At 41.5% G+C, this 26611-nt stretch overlaps 1 protein-coding gene across 1 annotated transcript in view; it reads right to left on the bottom strand.

The window, feature by feature from the left end:
* The window catches only part of MOB2 (MOB kinase activator 2), a 110723-nt gene extending 88045 nt beyond the window's left edge, over positions 1 to 22678 (bottom strand). Inside the window, exon 1 of the mRNA XM_052696781.1 lies at positions 22540 to 22678. Within this exon, the coding sequence (XP_052552741.1) occupies positions 22540 to 22556 (17 nt within the window). The 5' untranslated portion in view covers positions 22557 to 22678. The remainder of the gene's footprint in view (positions 1 to 22539) is intronic.
* Between the last annotated feature and the right edge of the window lie 3933 nt (positions 22679 to 26611).

Genomic DNA, 26611 nt, shown 5'->3' with positions numbered 1-26611 from the left:
TCATTAGTGTATCCTTCAATTAAGGACAGGGTGTTCTACTTCCTTAATAGCATCAGATTTTGTCTGCTAAATAACTACAAAGCACCATTATTGCATCCTTCAATTTAGTCTACAGTGTTTTGCTTCCTTAATGGTGACTCAAACAATACACAGGCTATTTGGAAGGAGCCATTCCTCTCTCAAGCTACCTGCAGACTTGATTAATGACACAAAGCTGTTACTGTACATAGAGGTATAGAGAGCAATATACAAGATGTACTCATATAGGCCTGCAAGAATCAGCACATAAGAAATGTGCTGCAATCAATCAATCTTAAATTAAAAGTGAATGCAACTTCCTTCAGAAAGTTGCAGTGGGAAACTCTGAACTTGGATCTGAGTATTTTATCAGTAGTTAGCACTGATCATCACAGCTACAAATACAAACCAGAAGCATAATTAGCTATCTCCAGCGCACCCAAGGAGGATCAACGGTATTTACTATACAAGAAGCATCACTTCACCAACTTTGAAAGCTGGAGGCCAATACACTGGTGAGAAGCAGAACAGTCGACTACTGGAAAAACCATTCTTTAGGTGATGTCTCTGCTTAGTTCAGAGGGAGATAGTAAGACTTTGAGAAGCAAGGCGCCCCAACAAGGAAAGATAATATCTTTAAGATGAAGTTCCAAAAAAAATTTGTCTGGCAGAGAAATTCAGCTTCTCCTGAGCAAACAAGAGGTCAGAGCCAACACTCAGGAGAGCAAAACTGTTGTGTAATTTTTGGAAACACAGAAGAACAGCACTTATTGATGATGCGCTACTTTTAAAGTCATCTCTACTTCCAATTAAATCACAAGTGGCACGGCTGAAGGCACAGCATTCTCTGCTTTGCTAGGGTGGCTGGGTTCCAGGCCATCTGCGTGGAATGCATGGCAGGACATTCCACCCTTCCACCAGAATGGTCAGCGGTGCCAGCCACTCCATGAAACCCATGAAGGGGACTGGGAGGGATCCACTTTTGTTTTCCTCATTTGTTTGTTTGCTTTACTCTGGCAGCAGGCAAAAGGCTCTTCCCTTGCCAAGTTCATTACCATTATATAAAATGTTCCCAATCACACTGGTAGAGCTCAGCGCAGCAAGGAGGAGGGAAAAAGCCTGTGAAGTTTACAGTTAAGCTACAGGACTCAATAAGCCTTCATTCTAGAAAACAGGTGAAACAGTTGAATACAGAACATTTAAAGAGCTCAAATCCACTTAGATCAGTGTTCAAACTAAGTTTTTAAATGAAAGAATCATCTCACTTCTGTAAACAGATCTCAAACAGCTTCTGAAACCCTGTAGTTTCATGCTTGCATCTGGGAGTTTCATTATCATAGTGGAATTAGTTCTCATCTTTTACAAATTATGATTTATCATAGTCTCTGAAAGATGACAAGAGTAAAATGATAATCTGATCAAGCAGCAATATTCTGATAGTGGCAGAGCTAATGTAGAAAACTGTTATCCTCCTTTATGCCAGTGGAACCTACAGCCTAAAATCAATCTTTTCATACATGACTGTGTTCTGAGGGAGTGAAAAGCACTACTTAACATTTCCAAACACATACACATTGCTCTTAAGATTAAGAACACAGTGGTATCACTTGCCAAACTCCAGCCATAAAGCTGACTGTCACAAGCACAGTACATGCAGAGGACAGGCTTCTATTTGCAACACAGAGTTGTCCTACAACTAGTGAGCCATTCAAACACTGCATGCTTTCCTCTGGAGAGAGATTTTTTTCCTAACTGCCACTGAATCTAACTTAGAACCCCAACATACATCTATTATTCCCACACTTTGCAGACCAACCAATGCTGCACCATCTAACCTGCCAAGCCAGGAAACCTTCCTCTTTGGGAAAGAGAAACCCACTCACCCACTGCTTCCTGAAATTAAACAGAAAGTGAAGAAATTACTGAAGCTGCTGCAGAACCTCTGCTCAGCTCATACACGCCACACAGCTTCTATCCACAAAAAACTCAACATGAACACTTCACACTACACTCCCATGAAACATTATAACATTTCTCAGCAGAAAGGGCAAAATGGAAGTAGACTGTGGTCTTAATCAGTTTACCTAAAATAAGCCAACCCTTCTACGGCACTCCCTCTCTGCCCTCAGGGATTTAAAAAGCATGCACGACCATGATCTGACAAGAGGTAATCCAATAAACTAGACAGCTCTCTCTCGCCTGCACAAGGACACAGCTGCTCTGACTCCTCATCTAGGCCTTGTACGGCCAAATGTCTGAAACAGCTCAGCCAGATCTTTACAGCAGTAGGAAGCATTAGGCACTCCTCTAATAGAGGTTGCAATTAGACCCACGTGCAGATAACCAAATCCTGAAGGCTTCTTCTGACACAAAAGATTAGTAGGGCTCACGTTTTTCTCACCTGTCCCTTTTCACCTCTTATCTCTGTTACATTAGCTCTACTAAAACTTGGTACAGTTCCCAAGCAAAACTGACACCAGTTAATCTCTAAGAGCCACCGGTTCTCTCCCCCCAGCCCAGATGGATCTGTTCACAGAACAAAAACAGCTGCTTCTGATCAACCCACACTGCTGCAATTCACAATACACCAGGGACCTCTGAAGCATTCAAGCTGAGTGCAGCACTCTTGGTCCTGTAACAAGTGTATCAATACACTTGTCTATCATACCCCATAAGCACAAACGGTCCTGAAGAATATAAACAAAATCAGAAGTTTTAAGAGAGAACAGAGCCACTTGGTCAGAAGGGTAAATACGCTCTGAAAAGCAGCTAGGTAACATCAGGTTGAACAAAATTACAGTCATCTTCAGTGAGTCATACTGAAAGTATAGCTGGCAAAGAAAGTGAATTAAGAGCTGTATGGTATAATTGACTTGAGCTGAGAACTTCATGTCATTTTATATTAGTTAAGTGTGGTTCTGATTTCTAAATGATATGCCGGATTTTCACATCACAAAGCATTTGGCTGGGAGCACGTGGCAATAGATAGCAAGCAATTCACATCCTACTTGGTAACTTCTCTTGTTCTCTGACCAGCACCAATTTGCCATCTGGGGCACAGAGGGGAAGACATTGCTCTTCTACAGCCACATCTTCAGTAGTAGAATTTCATAGGTAAAAGCTGCATTTGGCAATGGGCTACATGCTTTGTTTATTGAAATCAAACCAAATGATTACATCTCAGTAGCCACAAAGGGAATCCTTTCCTGTCCCTGGGATATATTGCATCCCAGCCGGGAATTGTTATGTCAGAAGAAAAACATAACTTATAGGTTAGCTTTTCGTTGGCTATTATCACAGAGGGAAACAGAACAAAAGCAACAAATGTCTGAAATGCATTCACTTTACTGTTGTAGCAAAGCAACTTGAATGAAAAAAGCTCTATTTTCAATGGAAATAAGCTGACATATGGACTACTGTTCCAATAACTACAATCAGGTTAGAATGGCTAAATCTTAGCTTAAAAAAAACCCTACATTTATGGAAACTGTAGTACAGAATCTGTAAAATCTTAGTCTAATCAGCAATTCCTAAGAAAATCAAACATACATACAATCCACCATCCCAAACTCTCATGAGATCTGCAGCAATTAAACTGAGAAGTATAACTGAGAACTGTCTTTGCCTCTGCAATTGTTCCAGTACTTTTCTATTTACCAGAGCAGGGTACAGCAGGGTGACTGCCATCTCAACTGTACTGTATGATCAGATGCAAAGGTACTTTTCTTCCTCTGAACACATAGTAAGCATAGTCTGTTAAAATGACACTTCTGCATTGAGAGTTGTTCAAATGTCTGTACAATTGCATCTCCCATTTACTCCTCAGAGGAAATAACTAAAAATTCACAAATTCAGCCTGTTCAATAGGAAAAAAAGGCTCATCTCCTATCTAGTACATGAGTTTTTTTGAGAAGGACCATTGCATCCAATGCTGAAGCCTCACAAAGAAGCCAGCAGATTTTCACTACTGCCACCAAAGCTGATCCTGCTCCCTTCTGTACCACTCCTGGTCACTAGAACCTCCCTGCTTTGTGGCACACTGGCCCTTCTGCCAGGCAGAGGTATTGTGAAGCCCTGCAGTGAACTGGATCAGGAGCTGCTCCCAGTTAAACCTAAATGCTGCAATCTTCCCATTTGTTCTAATCTGCATCACTACCATGATCCTGTTCCTAATGAGATCTCTCAAGCACTTCAACTGCCAAATGAGAGAGGAGTAGTGGGAAGATTACTGTTACAGGATATCACTATCTACTTCTTATTAAGATCTATCCCCCACTTGTAAACTACATTCTCAAGTTCCATTGAAGAGACTTCAAGAGCCTTTCCATCTCTCTTCTCATTGGTGATAGAAGAAGGGGAAAAGGCCTCAAGTTGTGCCAGGGGTGGCTTAGGTTGGACAGCAGGAAAAACTTCTTTACAGAAAGGGTTGTGAAGCACTGGAATAGGCTCCCCAGGGAGGTGGTTGAGTCACCATCCCTAAATGCATTTAAAAACCGTTTGGATGTGGTGCTCAGGGACATGATTTAGCAGAGGGTTGTTAGAGTTAGGCTAGTATGGTTCGGATGCTATTAGACTTGATCTTTAAGGCCTTTTCCAACCTGAGCGATTCTATGGTTTCTATGATCCTTTGGTTCCTGCTAAAATGCTTTTCTGGAGAAAAAGCCAACAGCCACATATAATGAAAAGCTTGATATGGAGTGCTCAATGAGCAGAACAAGGTAGCAAACTTAAGGCTTCTACAGCAAGTCTACAACACAAAGACCTTCCAAGCACTTTCCTCACTTCCTCCAGCATGACAGCAGCAGCAATCAGGGACAGCTTCCAATGCTGCCAGAGCTCACCGTGTCAGCTGCAACAGGAGGCATCAGCCACCAGTAGGTATTAGACTATCAACACATCTGTTGGGCAGCACATCATTAAAACCAACAAAGTAAAGACATATTTGTTTCACCCCAAGAGATGCACCTACTCTATCTCCTCCTCCTCAACACCCGAGGAACATTTCAATGCTTTTACATTTCTAACTCCACACTGAGAGTGGTGAAGGCTGCTGGAATTAACAGTCACAAAGAGCAGCACAGATGCTACAAGAGGAACAGCCACGTATAAGATGGGTTTTTATTGCTGTTGATTTTGTGCCATGATTTTATAGTTCCCATAATTCAGGGTGCTGATGTTTTTGTTCAATGTAAATCCAAACGATACAGACGGATGAGATAAACCTAGCACTTAATTTTCCAAATAAGAACTTGAACATTCTGCATTTTGATACGTATGCTAACATCTACTAATAAGAACCACAACAAAGACTTTGAAGGTAGGAATTAGGAAGAGGAACTTTCCAGATACATTACGTGACAAACTTTAGCACCACTTCTCCTAAGGGTGAATAAATGTTCTCAATAGGAATAAAAGGTAAGGAAGCAAACAGCAAACTATGCAACAATATGTCAGCAATTTAATTCAGTATATGCAACTTCAAGTATTGAAGAAAAAATTATCTAAATTTCACACTACCTTGAGAAGAGATCACAGCTTCTCAGACATGCAGTACAAATTCTAGGTGCAGTATTACAAATGAGTGAGAAACACCGTGGAAGGGTCAAATGATGAAATCTGTATTTCACTGCAGTACTACAGGAAAATTTCCTTCCGTGGTAGCAAAAAATAAAATAAAATAAAACACTTAAGGGATCAGGAAATTTTTCATGTTCACATGCTTTTTATACAGATTAAAGCACTTTTATCAGCATGGTAACAAAAAGTTAGCAGGTTGTTCTACAGTAGTCTATAAAATGAGATGAAAAATTTTTGAGTAGGAAGATCCTAATCAGTAACTTCCATTAGCAATACTAAAGATCACTGAGACAAGGCTAGGGGTTAATTCCAGCCATCTTTCTAGTAGAATTCCTTTGATACAGTGTGAAAAATCCTTCTGTAATACTTAATTACTATCAATTATTCTGCTTCTGTATCAAACCCATAAGCAAAAATATACGAATGTATTTTAGTCAACGTATGTTAAATACACAAATATTTCAGCATGTCAACAATAGGTTGTTACAATATTAGAATCACTAACAATGCCCCCCCATCACTCAGAAGTGCTTGGGTAATTTCAGAATGCTGTTCTCACACTAGTTACAATGACAGCACAGCTAACCCTCCTCAGCACTGCAGGCCAGCTTACCTTGGCAATATGCACAACTGAAATAACCAATAACAGGAAGAATGGAGAAATTCACATTTTTGTTCTAGGCTGCTGCTAGGTTTTGTGTGTGCAGAAATTCATTAAAGCTTGCAGTGTTTCATAGTGACAGCTTGAATATGCAAAGCACTATCAGCCTACTTTTTTTCTTAAAATATATCCTGAGAGAAGAGGAAAGGATAAAAGAAAATTTAGGCAATGTAATATTTGCATTATGACTAAATGCTTCTAAATGCTACACATTCATAAATTAAAGTTGCCATGCTGTATGTGAAACTCTTATGGTACTTAAGGTAGGCATTTCCTTAGCATCACTGTCAGCTCCAAGCACAAGACATCCTTCAAGCCACATTCTCAGGAGTGCAAAACTGCATGAAGTAACAGTTTGAAAACAGGATGTGCACAGATATTTTTTTGTATGCACATTGCCAACATACATCTTCAAGGAAAACCTGAGAAAGAGGAAGAGAAATACATAAAGGTTTGAGCTTCAAACTGGCAAAACAAATAAACAGCAGCAAGTGGAAGGAATGACAAGATGATGCTCTGAATGCTGCTGTCTAACCGGAAGGCAAAGCCAAGAAGCCCTGCAGGAAGCACAAGCAGACTGCCTTATTTCCTATTGCTTCTGTGTTTAAAAACATCCCCAGTATGCATAAATCAAGATGTCAGTGGCAGTGAAAACAGAAACCCAGCTTAACTCCATAGCTACAAGGCTCTGTTAATCCCTCCCTAACATTCTCACTAGGGTCCCTTGCTTTTTGTTCTTGTAATATCAAGCTGCAACAAAGAAGCCATGACAATGACATGCACAAAAGAAATCTGTATTTGCCTGTCAGAAACTGGGCAAAAATTATCTCCATCACAGGTACAGTAATGAGAACTAAAGTAGCCAGAAGCTACTGTGCTTATGTGCAGTCACTTCAACATCAAAACACAAATTCCTGTAGCACCTAAAACACTGAGAATACTCACAGCTATAATGTAACACAGATGAACATTTAAAAGAAAATCAAATTCTTTAAGCTCAGTAGTTAGAAAGGCTTATAGATCATGCATACATCAGCTATGCTTTCCAATATAATGCAGTGTGTTGTGAGAAGAAGCAGTCCTTGCTAAGCTTACTGGAAACCGGAGCAATGGAAAAGCAGTAGTTCTCCATTGTGAAAACTGCATCTCCTTTGAGGTAGCCATGCCCAAAGGAGCCATTTGGACAAGATGTTTGTAACCTCCCTGATAGACTTCAGTATGATACAAGTTGCAGCCACAATGCATCAGAGGAAGCACACGCTATTTTGTAACCTTCCCTCCCCCTTTTCTCTCCTATTTGTGAGCTGTTTCCAAAAATCATTAAAAAAAAAAAAATCAACTTCTTCACTGCCTTGTTTTGGTAACTTTAGACTTGCTAGCAGAAAAAGGATGAAGGAGACACAGTGTTTGCAGCTCTCCATAATAAAGATTCAGAAGAGCTACTGCTACAGCCTCATCTGCTCCCTTCCTGTATGAGAGGTGTCGCGTCAGCAGAACTTAACTGCAGCACAAAGCACTTACTCTTCCCCCCGAGATTTTGGGGAATACAATACCAGAACAAGTCCCACTGTATTGCTCTGTTACATGTCACTCTCTGCAGTACCCAGCAGAATCACATTTTCTTCATCTACTTAGATACCATTTCTGTCTCCTAAGCAAGACTTCTCCTCCATTAAGAGTACCTAGAAGATGAGGTTAGGAACCCAGCACATTACTAACCATAAAGCTTTGAAATTACAATGTATAATTAGATCACATGCTTAGATTTTCCTTGCACATATGCAAAAAACCTAACAAATAAAACATGCACCTACTGAAACCAAAACCAACTCCCCTTTTGAAGGACAGAGTATCCACATTACTATTTAAACAATTTTAAGTAGCAATTACATTTAAGAAAAGCAACTTCAATTCTTTTTGTTCTGTGTTTCCAGATGCTAAAGCAATTCTTAGTGAAAAACTGTGAATAGCAAACTCTGCTTAACATTATAATGAAAAAAAATACAGAAAATTACAGTAGACTGAAATTAATACTTCAAATTCCGACATAAGTTCATAATAAAGCTTCAGCTCTGAATACCCAGGAGGAGAATGCAAGTTCTAAGTATTTAAACTGTTCGAGAAGCACTACAGATTCAAGTGGAGAAGACAAAGGTCAGTGCACCATCTGGCATCTCTGCAAACACATCCTCAATCTGAGTAGATATCTGTTGCTGAAAAAGCATTATAATAGAAAAGCAAGCAACTGCAGATTAGAAAAACCACAGAACAGTAATGCAGCTTGTATACATAACCAAGTGGCTCTGTTTCCAAATCTGCATTCTACTCTTGCCCATGTCACAGACTCCATCTTAATTCATTTCTCTTCGTGGCAAGAAAGAAAAAGCTGATGTATTTTCACTCCTAACAACAAATAATAAAAGAAAAGCATGTCACAATGATTCTATATTTACACCCTGGAATATTTCTAATTCTGTAAGACTTCAAATCTTACCTCCCAAAAACCGATTTTGTCTTTCTTTGTCTTTATCACTGCATTTATCATTACAATGACCTATAATCATAACACGTGTCTAATGACAGCCAGGGTCCCAAAGGTGACATTTCAACAACATGGAACAATAAATACAACAAAGAGAGTGACTTCAGCATGCTTATGAACCAGATGCTGTAATTCAGGGCCTCTAAATGAATGCAAGAATGAAGCATCCTAACAAGACAGCTGAATCCAGGAAAAAAATAAGTTGGGCACCATTTGTTTTATAGAATCATAGAATGGCCTGAATGGTTGTAAAGGACCACAATGCTCATCTAGTTCCAACCCCCTGCTATGTTCCAACCACCAGTCCAGGCTGCTCAGAGCCACATCCAGCCTGGCCTTGAATGCCTCCAGGGATGGGGCATCCACAGCCTCCTTGGGCAACCTGTTCCAGTGCATCACCGCTCTCTGTGTGAAGAACTTCTCCTAATATCTAACCTAAACCTCCCCTGTCTCAGTTTAAAACCATTCCCCCCTTGTCCTATCACTATCTACCCTCATAAACAGCCATTCCCCCTCCTATTGATACACTCCTTTCAAATACTGGAAGGCCACAGTGAGGTCTCCCCAGAGCCTTCTCTTTTCCTGGCTGAACGTCAATTTCTTCACCTTTCTGCACAGATGCCACAGAAGTGCAAACAGACAAAAAAAGTAGTAGCAAAAGCATTGCATTGGTAACTTTTACTGTTTTTCAAGCTTAGAGTTTAATCACTAACACATTCAGTACTTCTGGAAAAAGGCATTAGAAATAAGCACTACAAATGTTTTACAAGTTAGTTTTAATTTTAGTCCGTCTGTAAAGACTAGATTTTTATCAAGTATCTCAACTTCCTGTACACTGTAACGAAAGAAGACTGCAAGTAGAAGAGATTAACCTTTACTGTGCTGTTATGTAAATACATTCTGGATATCACAGCACCATGCATAATACAAAGCCACAGCCTAGCAAGCCCAATGTTCAATTTCTGACAACATACAACACTGCAGTGCTGCAGAAGGCTCCATAAATCTCTCAAAACACAGCTAATTGCCACCTCTATATCCCAAGAGAAATCTTTCCTCAGCTCTGTGGCATGCTGCTTTGATGCATGGACTAAAACCAATATTATCCTAGCTAGTACAACTGCTGACACTCTTGCTAATATGGGTAATCTTTACAGAATTATACTATTTAACCTCAGTGAATCACACGATTTAAAACCTGCAGTCTAACAGTATGTTGTACACACTAATTCTTCCTATTAGTACTCTCACCTTCTACAGTGACACAAGACATCAGAATTGTTCTTTCATGTCAAAGTACGCTAGCTACTCAATGCCTTGTAGAATCACTTGTGCAATGACTCTCCCTCCATTTTTGAGCTTACTGTTGCTTTTCCATATGATGAACCGGAGCAAGAATGTATTTGAAACCTAAAGTTAATTTGCAGTTCTTCTCAACTGATTTTGTAACAAGAGCAAACTTCTTTCTTTGAAGGCTTGAGACAGTGCCTGCTGTGATAGTCACACAGGCATATTACTCCTAATTCCAAATACAGGGTGCAGAAAAGCAAATTAAAAATGAGAATACAAAGTAGTAATAGTTTCATGCTTGTGGCCGGCTGTCACTTTAAAATAATATTTGTTTTAGCAACCTCCAGTTAGTAAGTAGCTCGTGACTCTGTGATAACCATTGTTACCATTGTCTTCCTTGGAGATTAGCCTTTTTGGACAGGTTTCTCACAATATGCTTTATGTCCTGTGTGCTCCACCCAATTTGCAAGTCTCCAAGGATCCCGGAGAAACAAACCACAGGGATCATTCCTGTAAGCAGCCACATTACTACTTCCAGTGAGAACATGCATTCATTTGGATTAGTAGTTTTCACTGCTGCTTGGTCCTGCTTTTTTTTTTTGTTTTGTTTTCATATAAGGAAGTGCACATAACTGGGCATATACCAGCAAAAGAGTAAAGGGACAGCCTCAGATGTATTGAGGACCTTACCTTGGCACCACCTTCCAAAATACTTTGCACCTAACTCCAATGCTAAGATGCATGATCCCCCTTAATTTAGCTATCACAGACTCCACCCATTTCATACCTACATGTACATATTTTTTATAAGCGTTTGTCCTGCAAAGCAGCAAAACTGCTTCTGACAAGTTCTTCACAATGCCAGATAAAAGTATCATTGGGAATACCAATAGGCACATACAAGAAAGTTGACTCACCCAGCTGGTGATGAGAGCCAGATTCTCTGGCTGTGGAACACTCATTCTCAGGCAGCAGACTTCATCCAGGAGATGTGCTCCCTTCAGAGGCTGACCCTTAAATGAGTCCAGGGTCCACCTTTTCTGTCAGGTGGGAAGCACAGGGAAATGTTTGCTTCCTGGGCCAACCATCCCTTCATTAGGTGCTCAATCATCAGTTCAGGCCTTGACTTAACAGCTCCCATACAGTAATCAATACCAAGCAGGTGAAATTAACTCTCTCTCCAAACCAGCTAGTAAAACTGGGTACCAATTAAGGAAAAAATAAGATTTAGGACAGCAAATAGCAGAATTAAGAGGAATAGGAAAAAAAAAGTTAGGGGATCTTCACATTTCACTTCTCTAGGAACAAAAATTGCTGGGTGGGTTTGGTTTACATATGCAGTCTGGTTCCTTCACTTCAACAGCCTTCAACTTCCTCCAAGTCTCACATACTTTTCCAATTCACTTAACAGACAAGTAGTCTGACTTTTGGAGTATTTGATCAATATAAAAATAAAAAGTTACTGATGTCTAGTTTCAAAGAAGTGGCAGAAGACACAGTCTAGCACAAAGTTGCACATTTCAGCCCAGTCACATTTTCTTTTCTATCAGCCTACCAAACCAAGCCCTCCAGAAAATAGATTCTTCCCTACTGAGGCACTGCACTGACCACAAAGGCCATGCTCATTTGGTAGCTAGGTGCTCTCAAGTTCAAGTCTCTTTAAATGATGCTAGACATCTGTGTTCCTTTGTCTTTCTTCTTTTGAGACTGATCACTGGTATTTTTAGGCCTGATTTATGAGATCACTGAATTGCATGCATTGATTTTTTGGCATGACTAGCACTAGAACCTTTGCCTGCAAAGTGACAGGCTGAAACCACATCCACGCCTTGAAAGTGTGCTAAGTCCATGATTAGATAAATATATTACACACAATCCATGGGACAAGAACTGTTGGCATAGGGATTAAAGGGAAGGCATTGAAGTTCACAGCCACAGGCAATTAAAAGTCACAACAGACACCAATGCAGACAGCACACTGTGATATACAAGTAGCACTGCAAGCACCTACTCACAAAATAGGCACCTGTGACACAATACAGACATCTATTCAGATGAATGATAATTGCTCCTATAGGCCAGTGATCCAGCTGTGAACTGGAAAAGCCAGGATCCAAATTCTTTGTGCTACAGTTTAATTGGAGGTAACTGTTCTACATGAGATATCACTGTTCTCAGTATTTTCATAAAACTATCAAGGTCTTCATAAGACTGGAAAATAATAATTATTTGTTATAGCCAACTGGGAAATGATGATGTGCACGCTAGCAAGGTGCATTGTACAGACAAGCACTTCCCTCCTTCCAATATCTGCTTCCTCTTTGCTCACTTTAAGAAAAAAAAGCTGTTCTCAGTGCCGTGGACCATTACTCTGGTGATACATCCCATGCACTCCCAGGTTTGCCTTCAAGAATTTGATTTCAAACTCTGTCTAGAAAAGCAATCATGCAAAAAGTTTAAGTTAAAAGAATGAATTTGAACAGTATGTTTTAAAGCACATTAAAACCTTCACAAAAGTTGTCATTCAGAGGCCAAGCAACCTTCATGTTATCTTAGTCTGCTATGCCCAAAGAAATATTTAACAACTTTCTATTTCACATTTTGGCTTGGCTCAGAAATACACACTCCAAACAAGAACCAACGCGTTCAACTGAGGCTGACAATTATAAAGATACATCCTTCTCAGTAGATTTTCTTCAACTGGAAAATAGAAGTACCCATTTTTCAGAATAGGATGTATGACAATTCAATAGATCTGCTATACAATATAGTTTCTCATTTACTTAAAAAGGACTACCTACACTTCTGCTAAGAAAAGAAAAAAAAAACAAGCCAGCAAGCAATTTTGCCCTGAAAGCTGGAGGTTACACTGCCTGCATTTCACAAACTGCAGAACAATACTTCTCCATTAATTCCATGTATTCCTAACCAGATGGCTTAGTGAACATTCACTCCACCTCCAACCAAGATGAACACAATTTAAACAAGAATCTCGATTCCATTAACAATGAGGAAAAGCAGGTCTGTGAATATATAAATATCATTTTGCCCACCTGGAAGGTTACACTGCATACAGCAACAGCTGCCTATGTTTTAGTGGATGACTGGGCATTTCCTGCCTGAAACACACTTAAAGGCGCTTTAAAAACAACAGTGAGAGCAACCTTACACGGCAGTGTAAAAACTGGAAGGTTACTCTTCTTAGAAGTTAACCAAGCACACTCTCTGCAATCTTCAAACTAAATACTTGGCTGCATTTGACAGCATTAGCACAGAATGGCCCCTTTGCAAACAGGAGCTCTCATCAGGGCTTACACCACCAGCTCAAGCCTCAACAGGTCCCAGTGACTCGGACGAGTACAACCACATTCAACAGGGTGGGGCAAGAGAGAAAACCTCATTACAGACATGCTGGGGCTACCTGAACACAAACCACCACATTCAGCATTTTGAACAGCACTTATAAACCAAAGCAAAAAACTGCTACGCCAGATGATATGGTAAAAGCAGACCTCTGCCTTGCAAGATTAAGACTACAACTGAACAGAACTAAACAGCCATTAGACTTCAGCATCATTTTGACTGTTTCTTCAGGCAGATTCCTTTCAAACTTCAAAAATCAGCTTGATGCTGCTTTAAAAAACACCACACTACCTTGCTGCAACAAAAAGGGGACACTGAAGAGACTAGCAAGTATGCCAGGACTGCACATCAGCACATACACTTCAAATAGAAAATATAAAGAAAGCATGGTTTGTAAGACAAAAGAAAACAAAATATTGGAGGGAATAAAATTTATCTGAGGATCTGGATATCCTAAATCAGAACCTGCAAATTCTCCAGTTTCTCCTCTTTTTTCCCTCTGCTAGAAGCATTTCAGATAACCTAACTAATAATAGTTATTTATTTCAGATAAACTAACTAACGGAAAGATCAGTGTCTGTCAGTGGCTTTTCAAATGTAGACTAGTCAACTCTTTAAAAAAAACAAACAAACAATACCATTTCCTTCTAACTTACCAGGTGAGACTTAACCAGCAAACATGCAGTTTTAGTTTTAACATAGTTTTGTTCAAGAGAGCCTACTCACATAAACAAGAGATACAGGTCTGCCCTAAAGCTTTTTCTTCCTTCTACAAGTACATCTGTTGCCCTAACAAGTTATTAACCCTCTGTCCTCTTATAACCACTGGATAGCAGTCACAGTAGCACTTGGTAAGACGTGGCAATCATGAATGTTACAGACTGCAGTTCCAGGAACACCTACCTATCCTCAGAGAGAAGTCTGACTGAAAAGAAAGCTACTTCTAATTTATCAGACCTGACACAAACCTGAAACCACAGAGTTAACCCTGTAACCTGAGTAGCCTCATCCGCAAAGCAGACACAAAACACCCTGCTGTAAAAGCAACAACTCTATCCAGTTTTGCACAACCTGTTAAGAAACGCTCAGTGTAACCATGTCATTCCTGAACAACCCCCTGCTGTTTTAAGAAGCACCATATCCAAGAGAGGTGATCTATAAGCCACAAAATTTTACAATAAATGACCATTAAGGTTGTGAAATTAAGTAGTTAAAAACTCCACAATCTCAAAGTTGCCCCTACGCAACCTGTTTCACACAAGCTCTGTAGTTTACGTTCAAATATCAGGAAATCCCCCAAGGGAAAGTGCCAACTGCTGATACGTTTCAGAGTAGAGAAGGAATAGCCATGATCCACTCAATGAACACTAGCGATGAAAGCACTTGATACACACCTTTCTAACCTATACAGTGGAAGAAAAATGCATGCAGATGCATTCAGAAGAGCTTGGGTTACCATGCCTGGATCATTTTGACTTTGCTCTAAGCACCAAAGATGGCTGCTGGAGAATAGGCTCTGCTGCAAGCTTACCTTTTAGCTTAATGGATTTACTCTGAACATTCAGAGTGAAAAATAAATTTTATATGACAGTGATTCCTGTCTCAATTTCAGTTAGATGACTGACATTCTTCAAGGCCTTGAATAAATACATCTTGGTTTGTTTGTTTTTTACGCATGCATTCAGTGCTCATGTAGTCCCTCTTTCCAGGTGCAAACAGAGCTTTGTGGGTTGAGTGAAGAACCTGCACCCTGACCAGTTCCTCTCAGTTGAAAGAGCAGCTTCAGTGAAAGTTACCATTGAGAGGGGAAAAAAAGAAAACAAAAAGGTAAAATAATGGTACAGCTGATCAGCCATTCACAGTTCTACTCATCACTGCAACTCAGAAATTGAATTATATTAAGTTATTGCAATTATTGCACATAGTCTGAGGAGCAGGGAGCTTCCTGGAGTGCAACTTTCTCAAACGCTGGAGCAGTCAGTCACAAAAGTGTTGTTCCCTGGGCAGCCTCACTGACGTAGCAATATTCAGTAATGCCATAAGCATCATGACTACAAAAAAGAATAAAATAATTCATTATGAAGTTTGCTGCAACTGAAGGACCATGCAGGCCAAATTTCTGCTGTTGTTGCAGAATAATATCAGTGGAAAAACTACTAAGGAGGGCATTTGGAAACTGCACTCATTAAGCAAGTTTCGCAACCTTATCACCATTTCTAGAACGTGCATTAAAACCAATGCACCAGATCACTTCAATAGCATTCCACTAGCAGAGGCCCACATTAAAGTTCTTTAATAGGTCAGCAATGATTGCAGAATACACAGATCAAACAATACCAAGTTCAAACTTGTATACACAGCTATCTAAAAACTACAGTCTCTCATTAATTTTATTCTTTCAAGTATGTGTGCTCTGGGCCCACATCCAGTAGATGTAACAGATGGAAACTGCCAGTGAAATATGGCAATGGTATAATAAGGCCGTAATACAGAGTGAGGCTTCCTACCTCAAATCAGATTGGATTCAGCCAGACATCCCAAATTCCACTATCTTCACATTCACATCATGGGAGAGCTTTTCTCATGTAAATGAAAACTGACTTGGAGGCCTGAATTATGCTTAATTAACCCGTTTGCTATATTTATAATTTAGCCATAATACTCAGACAAGAACTCTGAATCCAACGTCTGCTCCAAGACACCAGTCTAGTCAGAGCATTCCATATTTTCATACATTCTGCAGTTTCTCCACACAGTTCAAGCAGAATGCATCCTCAGAAAAATCACTAATTATTTACAGAATAATTACCCCTAGTAATCACACTATTGCACAATTATGTTCATTTCATTTAAATCCTTGCTGCCACAGAAAAGTAACCCTCTTCTCCCTAAGCTTTATGTTCCCTAGAGCTATTTACATCACTCATACAGCTACACAAACACGCTACAGGAACTCATTTAGCTGAAAACTAATCTTGAGAGGAAAAATAGGAAGGGAAAATACAGATTAGTTTTCAGCCAGATGAACATCTTTAGCCTACCAGCCTTCACGAATAACAATGCCAGCATAACAGCAGAGAACACATGCAGGAATACGTTAGGAAGAAGTACTGCTTCCCTTTTTGAACATACGATTATTTTACAAAGGAAATTGTTTCCTTGTAAAAATGTAAAAAGCATTTAGAATCCTTCAGATCCATATTTTGATTCTCCTTCCCCCTAAACGAAATCCTTGCTGGAAAAAGAATATTTTTATAAAACCAAATCAAGATTCACATACATTGCACTGACCAAAGGCAAGTAACTGCCTAACTGATACAAGTTCTGTTGTCAGCTAAAGCGACACAGGTTTCAAAATGTAGGTTTTCTTTGGTATTTCTGCCAACAAATGCAAGAAATTGATAACTACTCACACCAGGACACTTCCAAGAAAAGGCCTTTGCAGTTATCTTTTAGTATTGGTTTTGCAATACAGCAGAAAAGTAACAGCAGCACACTCAGTACTGCACTCAAATCCCTTCAGAGCCACAGAGGCATAAGAGCACAACTAAACAGTTTAAACTTCTCTGGTCCATCACTGATGCCTCTTGTCCAGTACTGATGCCTCTTGTACAATTATAAGAGTTTCCAGGGACATCAAATACCATCTTTCCACCATTACATGTATACTATGTGAATATTAAAAGAACCTCAAATATTAACTTGTATCTGCAGATGATGTTATGAGAGTTGTTTTGACAGGTAACCTCTGGTTGAGCAGAGATACAGTGAGAGTACAGGAAATAATATTGATGTCTCACTGGTACACAGTGAACTGACTGCAAATGGCTCACAGACAGACCTAGATTATCTGGGAAGGACAATCTGGGGACTCACAGGTAGTGATGTTACACCTATAAGCAGGAATAAATAAGGAACATGCGAACATTTCCTGCACAGTGGGACTGGACGTGTCTGTTTTACTGGTTCCAAGTTATTTTCAGCTCCTTCAAAGCAGGGAAAACAACCCACAAAGCCAAGAATTTGCAGGGAATGCAAAGCAGGGGAAACACCTGTCATGAGGTCAGTTAAAAAGCAGAATGGATATCCAGGGTGCAGCTGTGATAGGTGGGAGGCTGCAAAAGTGCTTCTGGGGGGGAGGTCTGCCTTATAAAGGCAGGAGACCTTCACTGGAGAAGACTGAAGGAGGAAGCATTCTGTATGGTTACAGCAGCTGAAGAACTTCCAACATTTTTCCTTTTTATAGAACGGCTTGCTATAATAAGAAAGTTTCATGCATTACTTAAAATGAAAATTATCAGCTACCTTGACATACAAAGGTCTGTTAGATGTTGGCAGCAGTATTCTCCTTGGTTTATCTGCATTATATAGCAGACAAACTGACAGCTAAGTAAACAGCGTAATTTCTCTCTGTTCCCACCACAAGATGCATTCCTTACAATTAATACAACCCATTCAAAAGCAACAAAGATTTAGCCTAACAGCTGTAAATTAGCATATTGGATTTTTTTACTGACTCAGAACTGGAACATTGTGTTTTTCACCTCTAGTCCTCAGCTGTTTTAGCTCAATACCAGGACTTCTACATACAACAACATCACTCATATTTCACCAGAGTCTATCTTGAACTGGACAGTATTTTGAAGACACTGCCACAAATGCAATATGGAAAACAGCAAAGAAATAAACCAGAAATATAATAAACGCGTTGCTTTGCTGCTAGCCTTCAAAATCCTTGTTGGGAAACAGAAGATCTGGTAGTTCTGTTTTAGTGCTTTGACACTTACATAGTTAAGGCTTTCTACACTGGACAAATCTACCAGTATGCAGACCAAAGGAAGGCCTCTCGCACAGCTTATTAAAATTATTAGCATAATAAATACTCTAACTGATTGAATTTGAACACAAGTTACTTTCCAACTATGTGGTCTGGTCAAATGAAGACTACAAAACAGCATTGGATACATTGTGTTTCCAGTGGATTAACTGACATGACAAACTTGCAAGTATCAAGGCTGATACACTGGAGTAGATGCTTTCCAGTTTACAGCTGCATCCACTGCTCTACGGCAGCAGGCCACCAAGCACCTGAGCAGACCGAAGATGTCTGTGCCCTCCCTCTTCAGGCACAAATTGTTTGCTTCTTTCTTCTGCCTGTATTTTTCTCATCTTCCTTAGCCACTGCTTTCTGACTGCCCTCAAAGCTGAAGATATGGGAGCAGTTTGGACAGGATATGAAGAAAAGATCTCTTTCAATCATTCTGAAGCTTTTTTTTTTTTTTTTTTAACATCTCCAGGGCAACATAAGAACGAACAGATAATTGAGCAGTGAATGGTGTAACAACATGGATAGCTGTGACACTACGAGTAGCAAGGGCTACAGCTTACACCAAAGACAGACAAACCCCTATGGCACACAGCCCTTTCCCTTCTACGCCTTTGTCAAGTCACTGCTTACTCCAATCCTACCATAACACCATGCTCTGACGCAGAGGGAATGGTAATGTACATTCAACATTAAAGAATCCTCCCTGAAGAGTTTATGGGCAGAGGATACGTACATTTTCTTGTGCTCAGAGCCATTTGAGCAAGAACTGGGAAAGAAAGCCATTTGTCGTTTTTGAAATAGAAGTAAAGAGTTACAGATGACTCTTCCCTCCTGTCTTTCCTTCACTAGTATTCCTTGCTTGTAAGGCTAGACTACATGCAGAAGGCTACTCCAGTTGCCTATACAAAGCTTTCCAGCTCATCCCTGCAGAAGAAACTCCTTTCCAGTTCAAGATGCATCTACAGATGTGCTTTGACATCACAGCTACATTGAACTGTTACGGTTCTCATGGTTCCAGTTAGAGTACAGATGTAGCTCAAAACAATGTTTCTAGTTTAACAGGTAATTGCTGGTTTATAGATAAAAAGAGGGGAGGGGAACTTAGAAGAAATATACTTAAAGTAACTTTTTTAAAAAAAAAGATTACAGTGGACAATACTCCTTTGATTAGAATAATTTGTTACAGAATCAGACACTGTAATTACGCAGACATTGCCATGTCAGGATTACTAGTACCACTAACACGTCCTATTCCTTTGCAATATAAATTATAAAACTATATTAAAGAGTAAGTTTCATAACTGAATAAACAACACCCATCCTTGTTACCACTTTGAACTTCATGAATGATCGATCCTGTTTGTAACACGAAAGTTTGTGATCTCTTTCAAAATGCAACATAGAGCTCTGTTGACGTCAGCGAGCAAAACATTTATGCAATACTGATCCCCAGTGTAAATTACATTGAAAATATTTTCTGTATGCAACAAAAAAATCTTGAAAAAAAAAAATATATTTTAAGAGCACTGAAAGGGCCAAAGCCTTTCACCAATATCATTATTAAGGCCACGCTCAGTAGAAAGGTGGAAGATACTAAGCAAGCAGAGAAAAGACTTCAGGTTTATTTTGATGCTGAGATCTTACTGCAACGTGCCAACACCCCATTTTGTTCAGCCTAACTGGGTTTTCAAGCACTTGACCAAACAGAAAACAGCACCCTGAGAAGTTTTGCTGTGTGACCACATAATCCTATAACTGCTTGTTAATCCACAATAAATTCACTATTGTTTATAAGCTTCAGCTTCCGTTTTCGTATATTAAGCACTCTGAGGCGATCAGAGACACTTGGGCTGCTGCCCTTTGTGGTATGATTAGAACTTACCCTTCCCCCACGCTCCAGAACAAGCGCAGGGAGGACCAGTAAGGAATAAAGCAGATCTCACTCTAAATCTTCTATAGGATAAACACGACACAAGCTTGAAGGGTAGAGATGAACCGAAGCAACTTGTTATTGCCGCCTAATTTAACACCCTTGCACTTGAAGATTAGTAACTTGGTAATATGAAGTTAAAACACAGACAGCATTTCTTATACTGAACATTCAGAAAGCACAAGTGATAACATGATGGATTCGTGTGAACAAGCACATGTGAAACTGCAAGTGCAAATCAGCACACAACTCCACCAGCATGGAATAAGAAAGATCGAGGTACTTTTAGTAGTGACAACGGTCATTTAGCAAAGAGTGATTGTCACCAAGAGGGACAACACCAAGACACAGACCAATACGACTTGCTCTCCTGAAGAACAAACAGTGGATGCAAGATTTGAGTGGTTACTGGGAACGATTTGTTTTCCTACTATTTCTGCAGCTCTTCCCTTTGCACATAACTGGAATCACTGAAGTTTTTACTGGAGAAAGGCTGAGTGAACATTACTCATACTTCTGTTGAGACAGAAAAAGTGTCTTCACTTTCTTAATAAACAGAAAGAAGGATGTTTTCATTTACACTTTGTTACTAACAGCAGGAATAACAGGCAGCTTAAGAAAACATCCATCAGGCCTCCTTCTCCCTTCAAAATACCAACACTCTCCCTTCCTGCAGCACTACATCTCCCATCCCTTAAAGAAACCCACAAACAGAACTCGCAGAGATTTAGGAAGAACACTGGTGGGACAATAGTGAGTTTGGTCAGGCAAGAAACATATCAGGAAATAGCTGAGAATGAGCACACAATGTACAAGTGACTCAGGATCCATTCTCACTACAGTGGGAAAACAGGCAGGCCTTTTTCCAACATGATGGATCCACACACTTAGAAAAGAAAAAAAATTACAGCAGGAATTCTACTCTTTACATAGCAGCTTCGAAAAATATTTTTTTTCCATGAGAAAGAGTGATATTTTCACATTTTGACAGCTGGCTTAAACTGTTTTGATTCCTTTCTGCTTTACAATGTAATTCTCACAAAATAAGTACCAGTGCATAACCAAGCCATTTTGAGACATCCAAACATCTTGTCAAGTATTGAGTTTGACTTCTTCCTAATTGTAGCACAGCTCTGACACTTTAGCTTCTACAAAGAAAATGAAAACAAGCCACCTGTGCCGGGTGGTCGTGACGGAAATAATATCAAAACCAGCTTGTCACTCACACTACTATTTTCACTGAGAGTATGCCAACACAGTATAGGCCAGAGGGCTGCAAGACAAGCATAGTGGTATATGGCATAGAGACATCTCCTTTCACACGTCTCCAGTGATGCACTTCTGCTGCTCAGCCTGCTGGAGGACAGCCCTGCTGCACCTCCATCTGATTCCCATCAGATCGAGGGGCCAGGCTTGCAGGCAAGCAGAGCTGGTATTGACAGCAACTTCCAGAATCTTCACACCTGCTTTGAAGATAATTAACAAGTGCCAAACTTTCAAGAGTTCTTTCAAAGACTCCTGCTGCAGATCAGAAGCAACACAGGCACACACAGACTTCATAACAGGTCAAATCCAGCAACTGTGACAGAAAAGGTTTGCACAACGTATTTCCAGGCACATCACATAACCAAGGTGACAAAGATGGCTTTCAAGCAAAGGATTAAATTGCCGCAAAAAAAAAAAAAAGTAATAATAATAATAAATTTAAAAAGGACCTACAGACAGCAGAAATCACCAGCAGTCTAGTTTAGCTGAAGCATAAAGCTACAGCCCATGTGATTTGGAAGCAGAATTATTCACAGTTCACCTAAGCACAGGTCACGAGCACAACTCACGCCGGCGATAACCAAACGGGGCGCACCCAGCAGCACGCACCGAGCTCCTCAAACCTAAAACGGGCAGCAAAGCGCCGCCTCCCCGTCTCCGCGCAATTAAAGCCGGGCTATCCAAGCTCCCCGGCGCGGCTCCCGTTCGGCTTAATCCCAGCCGAGCTCTCCCCTTCCTCCCCACAGACAACCCTTCAGGCTGAGCAGGAAGCACGGCGTCCCGCGACACCCGCCCTTCCCACGGCCGAAAAAAGCATGAGAAGTTACTTCTCCCGGCCGACGCCGAGTCCTCCGCACCTCTTCCTCCCCCGCGACCCGTCGGGCTGCACTCGGCGGCGCTGCCCTGCGAGCGGTCCGGCGGCACCGAGCTCTTCCCGGCGGCACCGCCCGCCAGGTGCCTCCCGCGGCGCGCGCCCAACGGCCGCCCTGCTCCTGCCGCCCTGCCCCGCGGCAGCGGAGGAAGACTGCCGGGGAGACCGGGAGGAGACGGGGGGCCCTACTCACCCCATGAGCCAGTCCATGGCTGGGTCCCTCCGCCCCGGGTGGCTCCCGCGGCCGCCGCGTCCTTCTCACCGCCCGCTCATGAGGCCCCGACGCGCCCCGCCCCAGCGGCTGGCTGCCGGCCCGGCGGGCGCTGCCCGGCTGCGGCTCCGCTCGCGAGGCGGCCGGGCTCCTCGCTCTGACACTCGCGCACTCGGGCGGCCGGAAGTAAACACACGGCTCTCGCCCCGCCCCGCCGGCGGCCAACCCGGAAGTGGCCCCCTCCCCCTCCCGGTCCCGTTCCCGGCCGCCTCCCGGGGCACGCTGGGAAATGTAGTGCGGTGCCTTTCTTTGGGCCGTCGGTGACGCTGATTGAGAGGAGAAATCCTTTCCATTCCAAACGTAGAAGCGAGTCGTTTCCAGTGCCATAGTCCTTAATTGGTGTGTACGAAAGCAGAAGTATGACCTCCTTCTCGATTGCCACCGTCTTTAATGGAGCTATTCACAGATCTGGAGGTGATCGCACACGTGGGACACAGGTTAACTAAAAACTGCTGGTACTGTGGCTGACAGCTGCATCCTTGGACTCCCTGCCAGATCGTTCTTGCTTCCTGAGAGGAGCACCGGCTTCAGGAGGCTGGTTGAGTATCAGCCATTACTTTTGAAATCTGCACGACACATACATGCTTTATTTTGCCTTTTTTTGTTTGTTCGTTTTTGGTTTTGTTTAACTTTCATAATTTTTGTTCCCTTTGCATTTATGAAATCAGAGGATGGGAAAGAATTCTCACGCCAGGAAAACCCTGCACACTTTGCGGAGCGGCTGGGACAAAGTTCTCGCGCAATGTTTAAAATATCAGATCAAACCATCTGCAGAAAATAATTATCCTTTATGCAGACACTTGATCCAGTCATTATCTGCAAACATTAGGGAACAGATGTCCCTCATTTGAATTATGTTTTCTTGTTGGCCTTTGTTGGGAATATTTTTGGCAGGGCATTTAAGGATGAGCTCTGCCCGATTTTACTGAGGGGTGCATTGTACCCTGAGCAGTGTGTTTAGTCATATGACACATGTTTTAAAGCAGAAATGGCTCCTAATACAATGAGTTTGTCATGTCAGATTAGATGTTTTCCTCCTGATTGTATCAAGGAAAACATACAGCAACTGGCACGGGGGAATTAATGCTGCAATAGCAATTCAGAAAGCTGACATCTATTTTATTAATCTTTTCTATCATGCTTTGCAATGTCATGAGGCATTTGTGTATATCTCACTTATGATTATTATTTTATAGTTTTTATCAGTTGCCAAATTGATATTACAGATCTTACAGCTACTGCTTCTTTTGTTTTTCCATTTGGCCACTGAAAAGCCCAGGAATCCCTCTGGCAGACCCAGTGTTTCATGTTCTTCCCTGTTGAGGCTTCTCTCCATCAGCACCTCTGTGTAGAGACATCTCCATCAGCATCTCTGAAATGCAGAGATGTGTCAGCTGAGGAGCAGTGGTTTTTCCAGTGTCTGTGCTGTAATTCCCCTTCTGTTTCTAAACCCTCCAAAATACGCTTTGCAGCCATTAATTCTTTGTCAATGTCTAGCCTGATAGGCTGTGGGACTCGCTTGTGCTAGACACTATATTACACATTGTAGCAAAGGATGGTCCTTTTCAGAGTAACAGGCTTGCAACTGCTAGCACGGCACAAATATAAGATGTTTAAGGAGAGCTGGTGCTTGACATATAGATGAGATAGGAAGGGAAAATACAGGATAGCAAGGATGTCCCAGCCTACCCAAGGGCTCTTCTGTCTATCCTGAAGAGCAATGCTGCAGTCTGCAAGGTGGCTCAGCATGGCTAATGGAATAGCTGTCCTGAAGGTTCATTTCCTTATTTTTCCCTCCTGCAATTCTTGTGACCAGATTTGTACAAAATGCGATATTTGATAGCAGCTCAGACACAGTCTTCCATATATAGCTGACTTGCATGTTAGTTTTGGCTTCTGTTGGCAGATGGTTTCTTCACCCAGCAAGTAATAAAGCGGTGCTGCAAAGGACAAGTGGCTATGAGGAAGTAATCAAGGCACCAGGCTCTCTGCAACTGTGTCAACTTTACTGCCTGGCTTTGTTGCCATTGCCTTCTGCAGAAGCAAAAGCACACGGCGCAGGTGTGCAAACATCAGCTTAGGCAGCAGAGCATAAGGAGTGAAAATGAACTTTGGTCACTTGCTGCATCAGAAACACCTGTCCCGCCTCCACAACCCAATGTTTGGTGTAAGCCAGGAGGCCTCAAAGCTGATGCTTTGGTACCCATAAGAGAGGGATGAGCAAGCTGAAAGGCTGCTGCTCAGATCCAAAACTTCAGCTACAGGGGGAAATATACATTCAGTGAAAGACATGACAGAGTGATGGATTTGGGTTCCAAATGGTGTGTTTGTGAAATTCTGAATGTGGCACAGGCTCTTTAAATCAAAAACATCCACATATTCCTTCCCTGGGACAAAACGTCTTTGTCCCTGTGCATGAAACATGTTATGGTTCGAATTCCTGCAGAGCCACTAGAAAAAGCAAAGAGCATGAGTCTGACAGCGTGGGCCTGCCTGCAATGTGATCCTTAATCATGCTAGATATTAATAACAACGTCTCTTCTTGGTTGGAACATTCGATTTTTTTTTCATAAATAAACACTATGAGTGATTCTAAATATCGATTGCTGCCAATAATAGTAACACATTTTAGATATAGTCTTACAACAAGACAATCTGCTGAGGACCAAGCCAGACTGGTATATATATATAAATATATGCATATGCATTTGTGTAGAGCCCACCTAGCTAGGAAGTAGGGCTTGTATTTACATGTCTATATAGTGCCAAAACTTCAGGAAGGAATACTGAAAATTTGTGCTTGGGTGTCTAGATTCCCAGAGATGTTGAACAAAGTAAATCTCTGGGTAAATTTTTTCTCCATCTCCTGGTCAGAGGACGACAGAAGTATTGGACATTTCCTCTTTTACAGAACAACTTACGAGTGGATGTTCAAGCACGAGACCAGTGGTGACTGTTTTCTATATTTTTTTCCACTAATTAAATATTACTAGCAATACCTTCCACATGTCTCAGTTGCCACATCTGGAAAAAGAAACACTTCCCTCTACATCAAACGTCTTGTGAGAGCTGACATGTAAATGCTCTGAAACATTCATTGCTTGGGAGTGCTCAGAATTAGGTATATTCTTCCAACTGAGGAATAATGGCTCTTCCTGAAAGAACAGGAGGAGCAGCATATCAGGATTGACTTTACAGTTTTGCTACAGCTTGCTGTAGTTGATGCTGCTCTTTCTTACTGCTGAACTCTTCACTGAGTGTATCCCAGCCCACCACCTGTCACAGGGCAGAGAAAAGCACAGAAGGTGGGAAACAGGAGGTATATCTTCACACAGGGAGATGTCCATTTGGTGTGGATGGGCTGTGGGTTACCTGCAGGCACATAATTGGAAACCATCCCTACTGGTTGTGCTAGGAGATGGAGACAATGCCAGAAATTGTTTGCCTTACTTTCTTAATGCTGGATCTCCCTCACAAGTGGCAAAATTCCCCCTAGGCCTCCACCTGATAAAAAAATACTTTAGCCAGCAGGCAGCAGATGTACAGCTGAAGAACATCCATGAGTTTGTTCTTCAGAGTCCTGAATGCTTTTACCCAGTGTTAGATTTGCAAGTCATGGGAACAGCAAAGTTGCTGTAGCTTGTTCACACCATGTACGTGAGCAGGCTGAGTGCAGGGAATCATAGAGTCACAGAACAGCTTAGGTTGGAAGAGACCTTAAAGCCTACCCAGTCCTAGCCCCTTGTCATGGGCAGGGCTGCTTCCCACCAGATGAGGTGCGCTGGGCTCCATCTAACCTGGCCCTGAATACATCCAGGGAGGGGAAATTGCTCTGAACTGCCACACCTACTGAACTGGGTAATGGGATGGAGCTCAGCACCCCCAGCACCATCCAGCCCAGTGTAGGATTGGTGCTGGTGGTGCAAATGAGGCCTGCCATGACTGCACTAAAGTATTCCCAGCCCCCTCTGATTACAAAGGGTGCCTGGCAGAA

Source organism: Tympanuchus pallidicinctus, unplaced genomic scaffold, assembly GCF_026119805.1.
Source record: "Tympanuchus pallidicinctus isolate F22 unplaced genomic scaffold, pur_lepc_1.0 scaffold3, whole genome shotgun sequence".
Lineage (NCBI taxonomy): Eukaryota > Metazoa > Chordata > Aves > Galliformes > Phasianidae > Tympanuchus > Tympanuchus pallidicinctus.
This window is presented reverse-complemented; position numbering and strand designations above follow the sequence as displayed.